This window comes from Odocoileus virginianus, chromosome 27 (genome assembly GCF_023699985.2).
Source record: "Odocoileus virginianus isolate 20LAN1187 ecotype Illinois chromosome 27, Ovbor_1.2, whole genome shotgun sequence".
NCBI classification, from domain to species: Eukaryota; Metazoa; Chordata; class Mammalia; order Artiodactyla; family Cervidae; genus Odocoileus; species Odocoileus virginianus.
The window spans coordinates 35,597,672-35,617,569 of NC_069700.1; the positions used below are offsets into that span (position 1 = coordinate 35,597,672).

At 61.8% G+C, this 19,898-nt stretch overlaps 1 protein-coding gene across 2 annotated transcripts in view; it reads right to left on the reverse strand.

The window, feature by feature from the left end:
• Window positions 1–117: 117 nt before the first annotated feature.
• ITPR3 (inositol 1,4,5-trisphosphate receptor type 3) overlaps window positions 118–19,898 on the reverse strand; it is a 67,562-nt gene continuing 47,781 nt past the window's right edge. The window contains exons 26-58 of one of the 2 annotated variants that reach the window (XM_070456596.1): window positions 19,684–19,848; window positions 19,535–19,609; window positions 19,023–19,148; window positions 17,843–17,965; window positions 17,562–17,762; window positions 16,323–16,574; window positions 15,943–16,068; window positions 15,705–15,830; window positions 14,303–14,423; window positions 13,605–13,795; window positions 12,899–13,047; window positions 12,646–12,754; window positions 12,433–12,523; window positions 12,158–12,327; window positions 10,848–11,022; window positions 10,509–10,693; window positions 10,015–10,215; window positions 9,759–9,869; window positions 9,203–9,298; window positions 8,980–9,081; window positions 8,815–8,901; window positions 8,218–8,328; window positions 7,924–8,116; window positions 7,577–7,702; window positions 7,002–7,174; window positions 5,999–6,163; window positions 5,171–5,363; window positions 4,623–4,727; window positions 4,410–4,537; window positions 3,583–3,748; window positions 2,851–3,011; window positions 1,454–1,615; window positions 118–896 (exon numbers count right to left, since the gene is read on the reverse strand). In XM_070456596.1, the coding sequence (XP_070312697.1) occupies window positions 828–896; window positions 1,454–1,615; window positions 2,851–3,011; window positions 3,583–3,748; window positions 4,410–4,537; window positions 4,623–4,727; window positions 5,171–5,363; window positions 5,999–6,163; window positions 7,002–7,174; window positions 7,577–7,702; window positions 7,924–8,116; window positions 8,218–8,328; window positions 8,815–8,901; window positions 8,980–9,081; window positions 9,203–9,298; window positions 9,759–9,869; window positions 10,015–10,215; window positions 10,509–10,693; window positions 10,848–11,022; window positions 12,158–12,327; window positions 12,433–12,523; window positions 12,646–12,754; window positions 12,899–13,047; window positions 13,605–13,795; window positions 14,303–14,423; window positions 15,705–15,830; window positions 15,943–16,068; window positions 16,323–16,574; window positions 17,562–17,762; window positions 17,843–17,965; window positions 19,023–19,148; window positions 19,535–19,609; window positions 19,684–19,848 (4,734 nt within the window). In that variant the 3' untranslated portion in view covers window positions 118–827. Of the gene's footprint in view, window positions 897–1,453; window positions 1,616–2,850; window positions 3,012–3,582; window positions 3,749–4,409; window positions 4,538–4,622; window positions 4,728–5,170; window positions 5,364–5,998; window positions 6,164–7,001; window positions 7,175–7,576; window positions 7,703–7,923; window positions 8,117–8,217; window positions 8,329–8,814; window positions 8,902–8,979; window positions 9,082–9,202; window positions 9,299–9,758; window positions 9,870–10,014; window positions 10,216–10,508; window positions 10,694–10,847; window positions 11,023–12,157; window positions 12,328–12,432; window positions 12,524–12,645; window positions 12,755–12,898; window positions 13,048–13,604; window positions 13,796–14,302; window positions 14,424–15,704; window positions 15,831–15,942; window positions 16,069–16,322; window positions 16,575–17,561; window positions 17,763–17,842; window positions 17,966–19,022; window positions 19,149–19,534; window positions 19,610–19,683; window positions 19,849–19,898 lie in introns of those variants that run through there. The other variant, XM_070456597.1, reaches the window with a different exon arrangement.

Here is a 19,898-nt window from a genome sequence, read left to right on the forward strand (position 1 = left end):
CGGCACTCAGCATCTCCCAAATGCATGGTGAGGCCAGGCCAGCAGGCAGGGCTCAGACTGCCCTCTGCCAGCACCGTGTTCCCACAGCCCAGCCCCCAAGGAGTACGGGAGCCAGCATCCTTTTCTAATGGACTAGGTTTATTAATTTATTTAAGGCAATTAACATATTAGTTCTCGGGCCAAAGGATTTGTAAAACATTACACCAAAAGGAGCAAACAGGCAGTGAAAACCAGCCCCTCCTGACACGCTCCAGCCCATCCCCTGGGCGTGTGCCTGCCCCCAGGAGGAGCAAGGCTCCTTGCTGCGGTCTCCCGTCCTCCCAGGGCTGCCAGCAACGCTGGCCCGGCCTCGGACACTGAGGTCTACACGGTCTACAGCAGGTCTGGGGCCCGGGGGAGGGGCGCAGCCCGGGGCAGGGCTGAGCAGGCACCATGAATAAGTTAAATAACAAAGCCCTAAAATCACTAGCAAGAGCATCACTGCGCCCCGCCAGAGGCGGCAATGACCAAAACGTAGTGCCTGGAGTACAGAGGAGACCCCACTCCTGATCACCCACCAGGAGGAATACGAAGCGATGTCAGTTACTGCTTTAAGGGACCAAGCAACAGTCCTGTGCGAGGACAGACTTCCTCTAAGGCACTAAGGTGAGCGAGGCCCAGCGAGTTTGAGTCTTCTAGGGGCTCGGTCTGGGCAGGGCTGTCCGCTCTGTAGCTTCCCCTCCAGGCTGGCCTGGGGGGTCTGGCCAAATGGGTTCTGGCGGCTGGGTGGGCGCCTAGCCTGAAGGGGTGGCCGGTGTCCATGCGGCCGGCGGGCCTCCTGCGGCGGCTCAGCGGCTCATGCAGTTCTGCACATCCACGAAGCCCAGGCGTTGCCTGCGTTTCCTCTGCTCCGTCATCTGGGTTTAAACAGACGCCAGCGGTCAGGTCAGGCCGCCCAGAGCCCACCCTCCCCACGTCCCTTGCTGCAGGGCCGTCAACCCCAAACCCTGGTCCTCAATTAGCGCGTCATAAACCACTGATCTGGTGCAACTGGAAGAGCGGCCTACCTAAAAGAGGGGCCGCCTGACCGTATTTAGTCACTGCCAGATGGCGCAGAGGACGCTCTGGGCAAGAGCGGGTGTTGAGAAGCGGAAGGAGGCCCTGACTTCCCCATCACCCGTCAGCGCCTGGGCCAGAGTCTAGCAGCTGCAAGGTTGGAGCCGAGGGGGCGCACGAGGGGGCCCCACACCTGCACGAGGTCGCGCTCAGCCCGGCCGGACTGCCCTTCGGGGCATGGGGGAGGGGCCGCCTCCCTCTCGTCTCCCCTCCTCCCACCCCAGACCCAAGAGGCAGGAGCAGCAGGAAGGGGGCAGAGGAAGCAGAAAGGCCCCACCCCCCTCCCCGCCCCCAGGCAGGCAGGCTGGGGCCTCAGGCACAGCGGGGGCTGCCAGCAGGGCCAGGACGGGGGGCGCACCTGCTCCTTGAGCTCACTGAGCTGGGCGGTGAGGTGGGACACCAGCTTCATGGTGGCGCTGAGCTTGTCCTGGAGGATGCGGATCTCGTTCTGCTCCCCCTCCCCCTCACTGCTCACCAGGGACATGGCCCGCATCCGGGGGAACCAGTCCAGGTTCTTGTTCTGAAAAACATCCCCGTGGGGTAAACGCCCAGCCCAAGAAGGCCTCTAGAAAAGCAGTCATGTGGGGAAAGCCTGCTGCCACACCCGGGGCCAAATTACTCCCCAGGGACTTGTCTTGGGAAAACCTGAATTGACCCGGGTCCTGCCCCCGGGGCCAGAGTGACCCTGTGCGGGCGGGGCACGCGCTGAGACAGGCCGACTTCCGCCAGCCTGTGTCTCCTGCAGTATGGCTAGGATCATGTTTACTCCTCACGCCCTGCGAGGCGGGGGTCAGGCCCATCGCTCCTTCCTTCCTTCCTCCCGCCCCACCCCACCCCGCCCCGCCAGCGGGCCCCACACCCCAGGAAGGCGCGAGTCAGGCACATGGCACATTGAGGGGCAGGCTCTGCGGGGGGCAGTGGCATCTGAACTCAGGCGAAGCCGCACTTCCCAAGACTAAGAGGCAGAGTTGGGGGGGCACCAGTTGCAAGCTGAATTCTCAGGCCAACAGACACACCTGCACTCAAGACCAGTCCAAATACAGGCTCAAAACACATACAGAGAAGCCCCTCCCGAGTTGTTTTCTTTCCTTTTAGAGGCTGCAACCTCAGCTGTGTGGGCTCCCCAGGTGGCACCGGGGGTAAAGAACCCACCTGCCAATATAGGAGACCTAAAGAGGCGTGGGTTCGATCCCCGGGTCGGGAAGATCCCCTGGAGGTGGGCATGGCAACCCACTCCAGTGTTCTTGCCTGGAGAATCCCACGGACAGAGGGGCCTGGGGGGCTGCAGTCCGTGGGGTCGCAGAGACGGATTCGGCTGGAGCACGCACACTGTGTGCGGCAATCTGCACACGCCCTGCCTGACGGCCGGTGGACTTCACCCTCCAGACCTTCACTCACGACTACACTGAACAGGAGTAATGGGTGAGCCTCCTGCATCTGACCGTGTGAAGTTCATCCAGGCGCCCTCGAGGCCTGCGACCACCCAGGCTTCAGGAAGCCGCCCTCCCTCTCGCACCCGACAGAAAAGGGCCCTCAGAAAGGGCCACAAGCAGGGTCACCTGGCACCGGGCGTCCACAGGCCCCAGACGCCACCTGCACCCTCGGGGGGCTTTTTCCAGAGAACCCCCTCTGCAGCACAGAGGGGTTGTTGGGGGGCTCCGGACTAGCCAGCTCCAGCTGCTCCCCGCCCCCTGCTGCCTCTGAACGAGGGCCCACAGCCATCCCCACCCCGCCCCTCACCCCCCAAGCCCTCACCTTGATCATCTGGGCCACGTAGCTCTCCGGGCCCGTGTAGTCGGTCTTGTTCTTCACTCGGACCAGCACGATGAAGTACAGATAGTTCCACATGTTGTGCTCAAACTTGATGTGCTCCTCAAACGACACGGTCTTGTTGTCAAACTTGTCCCTCTCCAGACCTGGGGAGGCAGAGGGCGGCAGTGAAGGCGGGCTCGCCGCCTCCGAGAGCCCCGGTGGGCGGGCAGGGCCTCCTGACGCAGCGGGGGCACTGTTCTCGGGCTGAACGTGCTGATGAGGGCGGGCAACAGCCTGCTCTGGGCTACTGAGGTCGCTTCCTTTTAAAGCAGCAGCCTCTGCCCTGCCACAGCGCCGTGGGGACCCTACAGACGCCGGGACCCCAGGGTCGGGGGCGTGGGAAGGGCTTGACGAGGGGCCTGGTCCCACAGGGGACTCTGCTCCTTCACCCACAGGGGCCGGGAGAGGACCTGCCCTTCATACGGGTTGGTGGGGGTAGAAAGGCCCCAGACCGAGGCCAGGCTCGTTTCCTCATCTGAGACCCAGAATTTAAAGGAAGGGTTTCCAAGGCCCCTTCCTGCGCCCTTGATGACTCCACACTCGGTCAGCGCTCTGTTCCCCCCAGTTCTGGGATAAGCGAACAGTCACCAAGCCTCCGGCCCGACGCAGGACTCCCTGGGGCCACGGGACCGAGGAAGGATGGACTGAGGCCTCCTGGCGGGAGCCCAGCCTCACCGCAGATGAAGCACGTGGTCTTGAGAATCTCTTCCTTCTTCTGCTTCTCGCTGCGCAAGTCAGCAAAGGTGTCGATGATCACCCCAAAGATGAGGTTCAGCACTATGATGATGACGATGAAGAAGAACAGGAGGTCGTAGACCACTCGGGCGGGGAAGAGAGACTCCTACGGGAGGGAGGCAGGAAGGCTGGGCCCAGCAGCTCCCAGAAGAGCGCAAAGGCCCCGAAGACGGTGGAGAGGACCCGCCTCACTGCACAGAGCCAGAATCGCCGCCAGAGGCCACGTGTGTGGACAGGGACTCAGCGGCCAGAAAGAGGCCTTCGGGGAGGAGTCTGGCGTGGGGGCCAGGCCTCGGCTGTGCCCACCCCTGACCGCTGGGGAGGGGGCGGGTGGCTCTGAACTCTGCTGCCCTCAGAACACGTGATCTCACTCATTCTAGGGGACCCCTGGCTAAGGAGCAGCTTCTCACCCTTGTGCCACTGGGGACAGACTGTCATCCTGGCTGCCGGCACACGCTGGGCCAAACCCCGAGGCCTCTTCCCCGCCCAGCCGCCCTGGCTGCAGGCTGGGGCCCAGCCCCCCATACGGAGCCCTGCGGCCCGGGACCCGCCCGCTGTCTGACTCACGGCTTTCCCAGCCTGAGAAAGCTGGGTGCCAAGGTCTTCCCTCAGAGCATCCACCATGAGCACAGCTACCCTGTAACTGCCAGGGAGCAGGGGGCACACAGTGGGGTGGGGACGTGAAGGGGGTGGACCGGGCTGCCCTGCTAGCTGCGACCTGAGGGCGGGCCGGCCCCCGTGGCCAGGGGCGGGGCCGGGGCACTCACGTCTTTGGAGGGCTTGCGCAGGATGTCCCCCACACCACCGCCATTGCGCAGGCCGTGGTTCATGACGGTGACGATGCACATGAGCAGGGTGTCACAGGCCCGCTCCGTGCTGTCCGGCTCCTCGTCCTCTACAAGTGGGGCGCGTGCTCAGACCCCGGCCAGGCCAGGTGCTTCCACCCCCACTGCACCCGACTCCTGAGACACTGCCCTCACCTGCCAGGACCTCAGGCACGGAGACGCCTGAGACGCACTCCACGTTGTCCCCACTGCACGTGTTCACAAACGTGGCAGCTCCATGTGGCATCCCCAGAGGGTTGTCTGGAGGGGACAGGGTCGAGGTCAGGAGGTCCAAGGACCTGGCCTCATCATATCCCTAGTTCTGACCCCAGCATCACCTCCTCCAGGAAGTCTGCCCTGATGCTACCAGCTCCCCACTGTCAGGCTACAGTGAAGGGTCTACATGTACCTGCCCCTGCCAGGCTGCGCTGCAAGGACAGGGAAGGGGCTCTGCATCCCCAACCCTGGCACACGGGCAGCTCCCACAAGTACCAAGTTTAACCTAAACCACAGGGTCTGCAAACCAGAGTGAGTCAAGCCACGCCCACCCCCTACAGTCTGTCCCAGGGAAGAGGGAGGCAGGTTGGTGTGAGTTAAGTCCCCACCCAGAACCCAAGAAGAGAAACAGCAGGGCTGGCGGGATAAGCGCTCCGCTTGTGCAGGCCTCTAGTCCCCACACCCAGCCCGGGACAGGCGCCCCAGACCTCTGGAGTGGTTGCTGGGCAGCCGGTCCACCTCGAGGATGAAGTCATCCTTGAGGAAGAGGAAGCCAACGATGGAGAAGAGGTAGACCAGGATGAGGGCCAGCAGGGCAGTCAGCAGGATGGAGCGGCCGTTGCGGGTCACACTCTTGATGACGTTGAACAGTGTCTCTTCGCGGTAGATGAGGTCAAAGAGCTGCAGGGCAGAAATGAGGACACCGCTGGACCCACAGGCTGCCTGCTTCCCTCTGGGTCCCACGTCCCCCCAGAGAGGTCTGCGCTTAGGCGGGTGGAACCAGGCCCACGGGCCCATCGCGGGAGACATCTCTGGGGAGCCTGGAGTCCTAAAGCCCAAGAAGAAGGGGCCCAGGGGAAAGCATGAGGGTGGAATGAGCATCAAGTGCAGCCGGAGAAAGACAGCGCGCTCGCTACCTGCGAGGACACTCTACAAGACTGTCGTGCGGCAGCTCACTTCTTCCTCACAACTATTCTGGAAGACAGGTGCTGTTAATGATCCATTTTACAGATGGGGAAACCGAGGCACGGGCAGTTAAGAAACCTGCCCAAGGTTAGAAGGGGCCACACTGGGATGCAAACCCGGATGGTCTGGCTCCAGAGTCCAGGCTTGAACCCCCACTGTACAAGGGAGACGGGACCATGAGGAGCCATCAGGGTTTTGAAGGCCAGGCTGGGTTCAGCAGACGAGGACACTGGAAATCCTCTCCTCCCAACCCAGCAGCAAGAGGCCTGGCCTGGGGAACTGCCAGCAACCAGCAGGAAGCCCCAGCCGCCCCTCCTCCCTGCCCGGCCCCACCCCCACCCGGGCCTCACCAGGATGCTGTAGAAGAGCTCATGGGCGAAGAGGCCCAAGACACTCGTCAGGATGTAGCCCACGTGGTACAGGAACTCCATGTCCATGACCATGGCCTTGTAGCCCCGGATGAAGGTGCCACGGTTGCCCACGAAGCTCACCACGAACACGATCTTGTTGGTCAGCTGTGGGCAAGTGCAGGGCACAGGGGTCAGCACCCCAGCTCCCACCCTGAACCCCCACTCTTGGGGCCGGGCCCAGAGCAGGTCTTCAGGAGAGTGGGTCCAAGCTGGTCTTGCTCAGCATGGCAGACATGGCTCCCTGAAATGCTTCTGAGACTAGAATAGTGGAAGGCCCCTGGGGGACCCCAGCTTCAGGAAGAAGTGAAAAGTGAGTGTTAATCACTCAGTCGTGTCGGACTCTTTGCAACCCCATAGACTGTAGACCACCACCAGCTCCTCTGTCCATGGGATTCTCCAGGCAAGAATACTAGAGTGGGTTGCCATTCCCTTCTCCAGGGGAGTTTCCTGACCCAGGGATCGAACCCAGGTCTCCTGCATTGCAGGCGGATTCTTCATCGTTTGAGCCACCAGAAAGAAAGTAAGATGCAAGAAAAGGAGAACAGGTCAGAGAACACCCTTGGCCTTTATGATGATTAAGTTACGAAAAGATACCCCCACTTGCTTGAGGCATTTTACTTCTATCTGTCAGGAAACTGTCATAACACATAAATCTTTGATGTCCTCAGTGTGCCTTTGGGCAGTGCACAACACCGGGTACCCAGCAGCCCTGAAGCTGGGGCTCCAAAGTGGCTCCTGGCTGGCTGGCTCCAACTCTCTGCTGCCCTGAGTTGTCCAGGAGGATGGAAGAGACACAGAGTAGTCCCAACCTCGGGTCTGTAATGATCCCGGTGCAGGGACCGAGGGATGGGACAGAGCAGTGGTCAGTGGGAGGCAGGCCCGCTTCAGGTCCGACTGCATGATGAACCCTGAGGGGTGGGGGCTGGTGTCCTCTGGCACTCACGTTAAGGGCACCCAGGATGTTGAGCGTGGGCCCAATGCCCAGGTAGTAGATGGAGCGCAGGATGAGTGCCACGATGAGGGGGCGGATGCTGTAGCGCTTGGTGAACAGGGCCGCGATGGAGAAGCAGATGAGGATCCAGAAGAGCAGCGAGATGAGTGGGGAGCCCAGCACTCCTGGGGGCCCGGGAGCAGAGACAGGGCGGCTCACTCAAGCCCACCCACCCCACAGATCCCAAGAAGCCTCCCCCTTTCCAGGAGCCTTCCCTGTAAGTCAACCCTGTAAGTCCCTGCAGCCCTGGCTGCAGGGCTCCGCCCATCACACTTGCATCTGGAGAAGGTGTTGCTACCACCTCCAGCTGCTGCTACCAACTGTTCTCTGCCTTACATGTGTGTGCACTGTCTACAGAGGGCATGGGCCTGTCTGCCCCCCTGATAAGGTGCAGAACCCAGAGGGCATTGCTCCCCACGCTGCACCCAGTTCCCTTGGAGCCTGGCTGGCCCCAAGCCCCTGCTCACATCAGAGGAGGGGGGCATGGAAGACTCAGGGCCCCCTGACTGCCAGCCCTGTGTCCTCACCTGTGGATGCACCCTCCACATAGGGGTAGAAAAAGGCAATAATGATGTTGATAAAAACTGCCAGGTTGAAGGAGATGCTGCCCCAGAGGGTCATGCGGCGGGAGAACCAGTAGATGAGTGGCATGCCTGGGAGAGGCAGGGGTAGGGGAAGGGGGAGTCCTTGGTTAATATCATCTGCCCACCCCATGCGGGGGGCCACCAGCCTCAAGGAGGAAAACATGATCGGGGCCCTCCTTGGCAGAGGGGGCAGTGGGGCCCTCACCAGCAGGTGAGGGAGGCGTCAGGGGCATCAGTGAGCAGCTCCAGCCCAGTTCATCCCGCCCACCCGCCCGCCCACGGGTCCTCACTGCGGAGCTTGCGCTGCCACTCCATCTCGTTGTGCAGAAAGGAGGACTGGTCGAAGAAGTCGCTCACTTTGCTGCCCTGCTCATCCTGCTCGGTCGTGGTGAAGAGCCGGTGCTTGGTCTCCTCCGTCAGGAACTGGCAGATGCCAGGCACGGGGAACACGATCTGCTCCATGCTGCGGTCCTGCCGCACGATCTGGACAGAGTGCCCCCGGTCAGCCTCGGCGCGGCCCTCACCACGACCCGCCCTCGCTCGCGGCCCCACCCTCATTACGGCCAGGGGCCTTCGGGTCCCACCTCTATCTGGGATGTGTGGTTCTCATAGTAGGCCAGCGGGTCCTCCTCCTGCTCCTGCACCGGGGCTGAGGACTTGAGCATCTGTGACAGCTGCTTGTTGTTGAGGCTGAGCTGGGGTGGGGGTGCCCGGGTCAGGCCTGGCAGCCCCCGTCTTCGGGACTGAGCCTGCCCTGAGCTACACCGCGGTGAGTGACCCCCAGCTAGACCTGACCCAGCCCCAAAGAGGAGACTCCTGCAGGACAGTCAGGGCCCTCCACAACCTTGCCCAGGTGCACCCTGAGGCCCTGCTCTAGGCTTCCAGACCCGCCCCAGAATCAGGCTGCAGCCTTGTCCCCGCTCTGCTGTTCGGTTACATCCGGATCAGGGCTGCTCCCATGGGTTCTCAGCCTGCACCCCCTTCCCCGCCCCGCCCCCATTCCAGATTCCAGCCGGGTTCTGAGGTCTCCGCTTTGCCCTCAGCCCCACCCTCAAGCCCTAGCCTCACCCCCAGATACTATCCCATCCAATCTCCCGCCTAACCCCGCCCCTAAATGTAAGTCCCGCCCCGGCTCAGCATTAGCCACGCCCCACACCCAGCCCTGTCCTCTGGGCCCCCACCATGGAAGAGATGCCCTCGGCCTCCTCCTCTTGGATGCGCTTCACAGGCTTCAGCAGGTGCTGCAGCTGCTTGTTGTGCCTGGAGAGCTGGGAGGGCAGCAGAGTCATGGGGCGTGGTCGAGGGGCGTGTCCACCTGCCAGGGCTCGGGGGGGTGGGGCTGGTACCTGCAGCGCCAGGATGTAGATGTTGTGGCCCACTTCACGGGGGCTCACATCTGAGTTCTCGCGCTCCTCTTCCTGCAGGTAGGCCTTCTTGATGACGTCCACCTGGCGGGGCAGAGTCTGCTGAATGACCTCTTCCTGGGGCGCAGGGAGGGCTGGGCCCTGACCGCCAGCCCAGCACACCCACCTGGCCCACCGCCCCACCTGACCGCCAGCCCAGCCTCACCAGCTCCTGGGGCCGCAGGCTGATGAGGATGCGCTCAGCGTTTTCACTGTCGTGCCGGCTCTCCATCAGAGCCAGGAGCAGCTTGGAGGCATTGTCCTGGGGTGGGGAGACAGGCCACAGTCTGAGGGCCCCCAACCCCTTCACTGACTACTCTGTAACAGTCTCTTTGCCCACAAGTCTCATGGCCTTCTTGTTCCCCACTGACCCTCAGGGGTTGCTGAGAAGGGTGCTGTGTATCCAACCCACCTTCCCCCACTCTGTGGTAAGCACACCCACGCCCACCTGCTGTAGCAGATATGGACACGGAGGCCCTCAGAAAAACCCAGAGCATGTATCCGCTTCTAGAGCAAGTGTACATGCAGCGTGTTTGCTCACACGTGCACTCGTGTGCACAATAAACCTGTATATCACACACCTGCACATCACCCATGCTTACACACAGATACCCACACGGCACCCACATACAGAATGCTAAGATCACATACCAGCATACACACTCAACACACACATCACAGGCACATCTACGCATGCTCACGTGGGCTGCCCCGGGCCCCACCTTGAGTTGCAGCACCAGGTCCATACGGTACTTGCATAGGGGGCTGATGTCATTGAGAATCAGCGCGGTGATGATGTCTATGCCATTGGACTCGTGCGTCACGATGCAGGTCTGGTGGGAGGGAGGGGTGGGGATGACACGGGGCCCTGGGCCTCTCAGAACCCGTGGCAGCTGCAAGGGCTTGGGACTGGCCCCGGCCCGGCCTGCTCCGTCCTCCCCCACGTCCGCGCAACCACACGCGGCTCCCATGGCTCACCTGGTTCTCGTGGCAGGGGCCCTGGCAGTACTCAGTGAGGGTCTCCAGGGTCTGGATGACGAGGCCCACGTTGTCCTCGTTGATGTAGAGCCCCAGGAGCCCCAGGCCGCCCGTGGTGCTGCCGCACATGATGTCCAGGAACTGCAGCGTCTCGCACACCAGGTTGTAGTTTGTCTTATTGTTCTGGCAGCGCAGGAAGTTCTGCAGAGGGTGGGGAGGGGTGCGCGTGGCGGCGCTTCAGCATGGAGGGAGGGCCCGCCTGGGGACCACGATCATGAGGGCGGCAGGGATGCGGGCCTCGCCGGCCTCGGAGCCACATGCCGTGATGCCCAGGCTGACGCGGGGCGCAGAGTAGGGGCAGGTTTCGGGAGGTGGGGCGGGGCGTGAAGTGGGCGGGGCGCGGGAGGGGCGGGTGTAGGGGAGGGGCGGGGCACAGGGGGGCGGAGCCCGGGGCGGGGCGGAGCCCGGGGCGTGACGTGGGGGCGGGGCCTCACCTGCAGGTCCCGGTTGTGGTTCTCGCACAGCAGCTGCAGAAAACGCAGTATGGGCTGCATGATGAGCACAGATGTGCCCATCTCGTTACTCTGCACGCGTTCGCCCACCTCGTGGCCCCGGAGCAGGCTGGGGCCCAACGCATAGCGGGATGAGGAGCTGGGCATCGAGAAGGAGGCCACGCGGCCTGCGGGGTGAGGCCTGGTGAGGCTGGCGCTGCTGGGAGCGCTCAGGCCCTCGCCCTCACCCTCCGTTCCCACGCTCACAACTCGGCCCACCCACCTTGCCTCCCACCCCAGTCTGCATCCCTGGGGCCCATCATTCACCCCCCTGAGCCTGACCTTTGGAGGTGGGGTCTGCCTGCTCGCGGTCCTCACGGGGCTGGCTGCCCAGGTCGCTCATGTTGACGGCCACCGTGGATTTGGTCTCCTGCTGGGCCCGCTTCATGCGGTCGTGCAGCACCTTGAAGAAGCGCTCTGACTTCTTGTCGCTCGTCATCAGGTTGTAGAAGGATTTCTGGGGTGAACGGGGAGATGGAGGGACAGGGCACCTCAGCACTGGGCCTGGGTGAGGTCCTGGGAGGCTCCTTCCTGTGCTGCAGGGTCAAGGCAGGGAGACAGAGACTCCCCGGCACCCTGTGCCTGAGGCCAGGCTGGAGATAGTCAAGACCAGCAGAGGTAGAGGGGGAGGGCCAGCGACCGCCATGCGGGAGGCCTGCATGACCTTCCTGCCCACTGGCACCTGCTCTGGCCCCCCATTGGTTCCCCACACAGCAGCCAGAGGGGTCACTCTGAAGTCAAAGTCACGTCCCTTTGCTCAAAATCCTGCAGCTACCCCATCTCCCCAGAGGCAGGCCCAGGCCCATGGGGGCCACGAGGCCACGTGATGACCTGCCACCTCCCTGACCCCAGCGCCTACCACCCCTCCCCCAGCCCCGCCAGCCACAGGAGCCACTTCCCCTTCACAGCTTCCGCAGCCTGCTCTGCCCCCTGCACCCTGCCCCACTCCTACACGTCCTCACTTCCAGGTCCTCATTCAAATGTTCCCCTCCCAGGGGCCTTCCCGATGACTCCCCCTAAGCCTCCCCTTGCCCGGCACTCCCAAAGCCCCTTCCTGCATTATCGCCGTCCAGCATGCTCTCCGTATTACATGGGGACTGCAGGTAGTGACTGCTGTCCCCAAACTAGGATACAAGAACTAAGGGAACACAGGTCCTGGCTCTTATTCTAGAGCCTAGAACACTGCCAGGCACACAGAAGGCACTCACTCAACACAGACTTATCAGAAGAATGAATGAAGGAATAAATGAACAGAGATAAGACCATCGCAGAGGGCTTCTAGAGAAAGCAGGGTTTTGGGTGGATACCAAAGGCTAAAGAACATGTGGGAGGGCAGGGAAGGAGGCCTGGGCAGAGACTGAGGGGCAAGAACGGTGGACGTAATTGGGGCGGAGATGGTGGGCAGCAGGCCCAGGATGGAGCAGGGCAGGGGTGTAGGATGGAAGACAGCCACGTGACACAGAGCAGACACGGGAGGCAGAGCCGCGGAGTAGTCGGACTCACACTGTCCCCTGGGGCTGGATGCCCGCCCACAGGGCCTCAGCACCTGGCACGCTGCCCTCCGAGCCCCCTGCAGCCCCGCCCCCACACACCTGGATCTCGGTGTTGCCGCCATCCAGCAGGCGGATGGCCAGGCCGATGCTCTCCTGGAAGATCTTCTCGTTCTTGGTGCTGGTAATGAGGTCACACACCAGCTTGGTGGCCCCCTCCTTGTCCAGCCGGCACTGGGTGGCTGCGATCGCCGACCAGTCCTGGTCCAGGCCTGGAGGCGGGGAACTCGCTTAGGGAGGAGTGTGGAGGGAGGGGAAGGAAGGGCCTGGGGTGAACTGGCCCCTCAGAGGCCTGGCAGCGGGGACGCAGGACTGACCGGCGCCCATGGGGTCCGGGAGGTCCCCCCTTGTGCTGGACTTCCGGTTCTGGAGGTAATTCTGCAGCAGCATCTTGCGCAGCTGGTTGCCCTGTGGGGAAGAGAGTGAGGCCCACGGCTGCTTGTCTCACCCTTTACCGTCCAGCCCAGCGGTCCTGGCCCTGACCCCACCGCGGCCAGGCACACCCGGCGCCCAGCCCCCCAGGTACTCACCCGGTCCCCGTACTTGGTCTTCTTCAACAGCATCTGCTGCAGCGTCCTTAGCACCTTGACGCACAGCTTCTCCTCCGACTCCATGAGGTCCTTGGTGTGCTGGATCAGCCTGGCCACAGCGGAGGGGGCCGTGATCGGGGCAGCCCTGTACCACCCGCGCGGCCACCGCCCCCGACCCCCGACCCCCCAGGCCTTCCCCACGTGGGCCACTGTGCCCCTTCACCCCCAGGCCCTGGGCCAGCATCGCACTCACTTGGACAGGAAGCCCCCACTCTCGCAGCGCTGGTAGGCCTCACTGCCCTCCAGGAAGAGCAGCTCAGGCCAGTGCAGGACATCCACCAGCACGGACAGCTCGGCCTGCACCAGGGGCCTCAGCCGCTCCTCCAGGGCAGTGATGATGTCCTGCGGTGGGCAAGGCGGGGTCACTGCTGGGCGAGCTGCAGTTCGCCCAGGCCCAAGGGATGACCGGGGCGTGACTGTCATTCCCCTCACCCCAGCACCAAAGGGCCCACAGACTGACCACCCCCGTCTGAGGGCCCTGGGCCGCGGAGCCCCCAACACAGAGCAGGTCACCAGGCCGCGTGGAGCCCCCAGCACAGAGCAGGACGCCGGGCTGCTCAGAGCCCCCAGCACACCCTGGCATTTCCCCCAGCCCCTCCTCTAGCTCCGTGCAGACCTGGGCAAGCCCCTCGCCCTCCCTGGGCCTCAGTCTTCACAGGAAGACAGTAGCCCACCACGCCCCGTCGGGAAGCCAGTGAGACAGTGTGCAGGGTGAGACAGAAACACGAAGGTGCTATCTCAAGCGAGAGGCGTCCCAGCCCCCTTGGTGAGTGCCAACCCTGGAATGGGGCCCCTGCCCCTTGTGGCCCCCAGGATGGGACAAGCTAGCCAGCTCCCTCCGGGGGGCGGGGCGTGGACAGTCCAGAAAGGACGCAGCCCGAGCACAGCCCCCCGCCCACCTGCAGCTTCTCGATGATGTTCTTGTAGTCCCACTGGTTGGCGGTGGGCATGACGCGGGGGAAGGCCCGCGTGGCCGTCTTGTAGTTGGAGGCATTCCTCTGGGCGGCAGCCACACAGCTGGCACCACTGCTGAGCAGCGAGCTGATGTGGGCGTCCAAGTCCATGGGCAGCGAGATGGCCCGGCCCTTGGCTGAGGGGAGACGGGTCGGGGCGCTGGAGGGCTGGCAGGGGTTCAGCCAGAAGGGCCAGGCTCAAGGGGGCAAGGGCCAAGGGTGCTGGGGCCCCCACACTGGTCCCCAGTTGGACCGAGGTGCCCTCCTCCCTTTTGGGGATAAAAAGAGGGAGTTCCTGCCTCCTTGTTTCCACCCTGGCTCCATGCGGACCCCTCCCCTCCACTCTACCCACCTCCTTAACATCCTACAGCCTCCCTCCTGCCTGAGACCATTTGTAAGCCCAAAAAACTCTGCTTGGGGATATCCCCCAGCACTCTCCTCTGGGGAACTGACTCAGAGCAGAAAACAGCTTCTCTGGATTGCCCAATGCCAGTCAGACACCAGGAAGGACTTACTGAGCACCACCTAGGAGCAGCGGACCGACAGACTTGGGGGTTAGGTATTTACTGGGAGGGCAGGCGTCCCCGGGCGGAGGCAGGGGAGGGGGGCGGTGCGGGGGCTGCCCAGCACCCCGGGACACTCACCCACCATGGCGAGGGTCCGGATGCAGGCCTCCACGGAGCCCTTGTGCTGCTGCTGCAGCCACGGACACTCGAGCAGCCGCATAGTGGACTGCAGCAGCTGCACCACAATCGTCTGGTGCGTCTGCAAGAGACAGTGTGCCTGCTGCTGCAGCCCGGCCACCCTCCCCCCTGGGCGGCCCTGCACCCTGGGGCCAGGCTCACCGAGTCTGGGTGTGGGCAGGGGGACAGGACCACCCGTAGCTACCATGGGCCTTTGTGCCAGCTGGAAAAAGGCACCCTCTTTCCTCTCAGCAGTGCACAACCTGCCCAACTGTACATGGCAGCCCTGTGAGAACTCCCCACGGTCCAGGCCTGGACTTATAACTCTATTGCTGACTCTTTTCTTCCTTTAAAAAAATTTCCAATAAATTAAATGCTGTGAAAGGGGGAAATATTTACATGGTTCTAAACAAAAAGTTATAGAAAAGAACACTTCAGGAATTCCCTGGCAGTTCAGTGGTTAGGACTCCTTGCTTTCACTGCTCAAGGCCAGGGTTTGATTCCTGACTGGGGAACTAAGATCCCTCAAGTCACATGGCACAACCAAAATAAATAATAAAATAAAAATAAAAGAGGACTACTTCAGGGAGTCTTTCCCCCACCTGTGATCCTCTCACTCCACCCTCCCATGCTCTGCCCCATAGCTGATAAGAGAAGGGGAAAACTGATACATATCACTTAAGTCCCAGAGGGGTCTGAGGGCCCAAACCCAGGTGTCAAACAAGCCCATCCTGGCTGGGAGGGTGGGACCCAGCGCTTTCTTTCTACTCTAAGACACACTATCCCTACTCCACCCTCAGCCCCTCTACCTACAGGCAGCCCTCTGACTGGTCTCCTGCATGTCCTTCCGGAGTTCCTTTATGAATTAGGTAGCAGGCTCCTTCCTTCCTCAAGGGGCTCTGGGGCTGTGACCCGGCTCGAATCTGAGGATTGACTGGGGGGCTGTGACTCTCAGAGATCCAAGTCCAACACCTGCTCACAGCCTAGAGCTCTTCTGCAGAGGAGCAAGGCCAACTCGGAAGATTCTTCACATCCGATCCCCCTGCTTCAGCTCCACAGCCGCTATGGTATCATCGCGCCTTGTCTTTGGTGCACAAGGGCCGCCAGGTGTCCCTGGCCACCCCGGGACCCAAGCGCATCTAGGAATTCCTGATCTATGGCAGTCCCCACTGTAATTCCTGACCCACAGAAACTGTGAGATAATAAATGTTTGTGATCTGGGGGTAATTTGTTACACAGCATTGATAACTGATGCACGTGCATATCCTGCTGCTGCATCTTCACGCATTGCAAGAAAACGTGAATATATACATTCTGACTTTCCCCACTCCCAACTCTGAAGCCGCCAGCAGCAGGCGCTCACCTGCAGGGAGGTGCTATTCTCAGAGAACGGGGAGCTGAAGAAGGCATTGATGGTGTCCAGCACGACGGTCAGCACGTATTTCTCCAGGGTGGGATCGGTCAGGCGCTTCTCACGCTTACTGCAAACCTGGGGTAGGAGAGACCGATGCCTGGGGACCTCTCCACTCACGCCCCATGACAAAGGTGGCCAGGTCCCCCTCCACGGGCCAGCTCGGGCCCACGCTCCCACAGGCACACACCCGAGCCATGTCCAGGGTGAAGTTCTCAAAGAGGGTCCAGATGTGGTTGCTGGTGTAGATCTCCTTCATCTCTACCTCTGTGTCCACGTAGCAGTGGTTCACGAAATTCACATAGGCTATTTTCACCTGGGCAGGCAGGGCTGGGAGGTCAGGGCGCCAGCAGCACCCACCACCCAACTCCAGCCCTGGCCAGGCTCTCACTGTCCATGTTTCCGCCCGACCTTCCCTGGCTCCTCTGCCAGCACCCACTCCGTCTCCCCACCTCCCAGCTCCGTCCCTTCCCCCACCCGAGCAAGACCGAGGGGCTGCCCTGGCCTGGCTCCCCCACACTTGCATCCCCGTGGCCGCCTGCCGCGTCCCCATGTGGATGTGGGCCCCACCTCGGTGATGCAGTCCTCGTGTGTCACCACAGACACCACATCCTCCAGGGGCAGCAGGGACGTACACTTGATCTCGGTGTAGACATTCTTGCCCTCGGCACAGGCAGCCAGCAGGTCCACCAGGGAGATGTGGTACATGAGGGGGCTGTGGTCCTCCACGCCGTCCCGGGCGGCCTTCATCATGTCCAGCAGGTGGGCCAGCGAGGCCTTGTCATTGTAGAACACAACCACGTCGTCGCCTGCGTTAGTCAGCTGTGGGCAGGAAGAGGGCATGTCAGGCCCCTCGGTCCAGCGGGCCCGGGGCCCCAGCCCTCACCTGCCCTCCCCAGGGAAGGACCGGAGCTCGGAGCCCGGCCTGCACCCAACACGCAGGAAAACCCTCCCCCGCCTGAGTGTCTGGGGTTTCCTGGACTTCGGAGCCCTAAGCTAATAACTCAGACCTTCTGCCATCAGCTGGGACATCAAACCCCAGACCCAGGAAGGACCTCCTTCCTCGCCTAAGGAAAGAAATCCCACTTGGGCTTGTCTCAGAGGCGCCTCCTCCAGGAAGCCCGTTGCAAGCCTGACTCATGCTGTCCTCCCCTGTGCTTCCACCGCTGTAATTTAAACCCTCCAGGAGCACATGCTGCATCCCTCTCGTGTCAGCAGTTCTGTTCTTCACAGTTAATATAATAATAGCAGTCAGCAATGAACACCGCACGGCACTCCCGGACTCCATGGCTCACTGATTAAGTTCCTCGTCTCCCTTTGGTGTTTGCTCCTTCCTCTCCCTGCCCCTCCCCAGGCTGTAAGATGCTCCAGGGCAGACAGCATATCTGTTCCAGATTTAGGCTCAGCCCTTCAGCCTTCATTTCTTTACTGAGCACCTACTATGTGCCTGACATTGGGGCCCTGACAATGTGCACAAATGCTGTGACCTGCCCCCGCTGCGGCTCCTGCCCGCGGACCTCATACTGGAGTGGTTTCCCCCACAGGTACACGGTGCCTGGCATGCAGCAGGTGCTTCATGATTTGTAAATAAATAACGACAAATGAAGGAATGAGTGTCTGAGTTCTCTCAGGCCTCTGACCTGAATTCTACCAGGCACCTAAGCTCTCGCAGACCCAGCTCTGTTAGGCCACAGCCCGAGTTCTACTCCACCAGCCCCACTGTCCTCAGTCCTATCCCCGTGTCCCCTGCAGCCCGGCACCCCAGGGCCCCTCTGTGATCCGCGCACCGCACACCCTGGCCGCCCTCACCTCGGTCATGATCATGTCCTGGCACTTCTTGACGTACTTGCCCTCGGCCTTGATGACGGTGTGCAGGAAGTCCAGGTACTGCACGTGGCGCCCGTGCGTGGCCAGCAGGTGCACGAAGTGCTGCAGGACGGGCTCCCCGATCTCGGAGCAGAGCTGGTAGTTGTTCAGGAAGATGTGCTGCATGGTCTCCGCCTCCAGCAACTGCAGGCAGGTAGGGCGGCCGTCAGAGAGGGGGGTCTCGCGGTCCCACCCCGCCTGCCGCCCCGGCCCGATGCCCTCACCCCCGGCGTGAGGAAGAGGTGCAGGTGCTTGTGCAGCAGGGCCTGGTTGCCGGGATTCCCCGCACAGAACTTCTGCAGGAACTGGTGTGTGTAGCGCAGGATCTCCATCATCTTGGCATCGCCCTGGACGCAGAGAGGAGGGGAGAGGGTGCCCAGGTGGGGGTGGGTCAGGGCTCAGCACTGGGACCCCAAGGTGGCCAGGTTCAAGGTGGGTCAGGAGACGGAGAGGTGGGAGGAACTGAGGGTCAGAGGCTGAGATGAGGCTGGAGTCAGGGAGCAAAGCTAAGGGGTCAGGTCAGGTGAACACTGAGGGGGTGTCAGAGTCAAGAGTCGGGGCGAACCTGGGGGCGGATCAAGATCACAGTGAGTCATAGGAAGGGGTCTATGGTTGAGATGAGGCAATGTTTGGAGTGAGGGGCCAGGGTGGGCTTGGGGACAATAGGGTAAGGCTAGGGTGAAAACTCAAAAGTCAGGGGTCAAGGAGAGGCTGGGGTCAACGTAGGTCAGGGTAACGAAGCTGAAGGTCAGAGGTTAAAGTGAGGCTGAGACTGGGCTTTCCTGGTGACTCACCTGCCCATGCAGGAGACACAGGCTGGATCCCTGATCAGGAAGATACCACATGCCAAGGAGCAACTAAGCCCGTGTTCCGCAACTGCTGAGCCTGCGCCCTAGCGCCCGGGAGCCGCAGCCACTAAAGCCTGTGCTGCAGCTAGTGAAGCCAGAGCACCCTGGAGCCCGCGCGCCACTAGAGAAGCCGCCGCAATGAGAGGCCACAGCAGCACTACTAGAGAGCGCCCCCACTCACGGCAACCAGAGAAAAGCCCATGTAGCAATGAAGACCCAGCACAGCCAAATAAATTTAAAAAAAAATTTTTTTTTTTTAAATGAAGCTGGGAGGATGAGGATTAGCCCAGGGAGGGAAATAGAAGCTAGGGTCAAGGTCATGAACCAGGGTGAGGCTGGAGTCAATTCAAGGTCCAAGTTGATCAGGATGAGGGGTGGAAGGTCAAAGGTCAAGAATACTAAGATTGGATTCAAGGGTCTGGCTATGTGGGTAAAAAGGTAAAAAGGTCAGGTGAGGCAGGTCAGGTCAGCATCTGGGGTCAGTGTGTGGTTTGGGTTGGGTCCGGGTTCAGAGTGCAGTAGCCCTGGGGAGTCAGAGGTCAGAGGTCAGGCTCACCTTGTCGTAGGGGATCTGCAGCAGGTCCAGCATGACCTTGTGGGCGTCCATGTTCTTAAGCAGCCGCTGCTGTTTCTTCCTCATCTGTTCCCCCACGCCACACATCTTGTTCAGCCGCTCCAGGATCTGGGGGGCGGGGAGGGTGAGCCCAGAGCCCCTGCCCACTTCCTCAGGCTTCCCCGGGGCCAACCACAGTGGAGCCACGGCTACCACGGGGCCAGGAAGAGGGAAGGGGGCTGCAGCCACCAAACCCAATTGTTGCGACAAGGCTGCGAGCACGGAAAAGCCAATTCCACTTGCAAAAGTCAACAGAACAACTTGACTGTGAAGTGGAATTTCACTAAATTCCTTCAGCTTTAAAATAATTCCATCTGGACCTTGGCAGGGCTGTGTTTAATACTCAGGGAACGCTGGAGGATTTCCTGCAAGCCAGCTGGAGTGGAGGCGGGAGAGGCGGCATGGGGCCTCCGGGGCAGGGGGCCCACAGACCCACCCCCAGGACCCAGACTCACGCCCTTGACGATCTGGTAGTTCTCACTGCTCTTCTCCCCAGGCGGGTGCAGAAAGCCCTCCTCGTCTGTGGGTCGCTGGGGGGACAGGGGAGCGGGGTCAGCCAGGCCCAGCTCTCGGGGCCCTGCCCTGGCCCCCACACCCCACGCACCTCCTTCTTGTCTTTAGCGGAGCCGGCCTCCACCTCCTCGCCCTTGCCGCTGCCCTTCTTGTCCACCCACAGCTCCGACTTCTCCACCATGGTCCGCAGTCGGTCCAGCTCAGACTTGATCACCTTGTAGTTCTCCACGTCCTGGGCCGAGATCAGCAGCTGCACCTGAAGGTTGACCACGAGCGTGCCTGGTAAGGTGGGCACCCCCAGGTCCA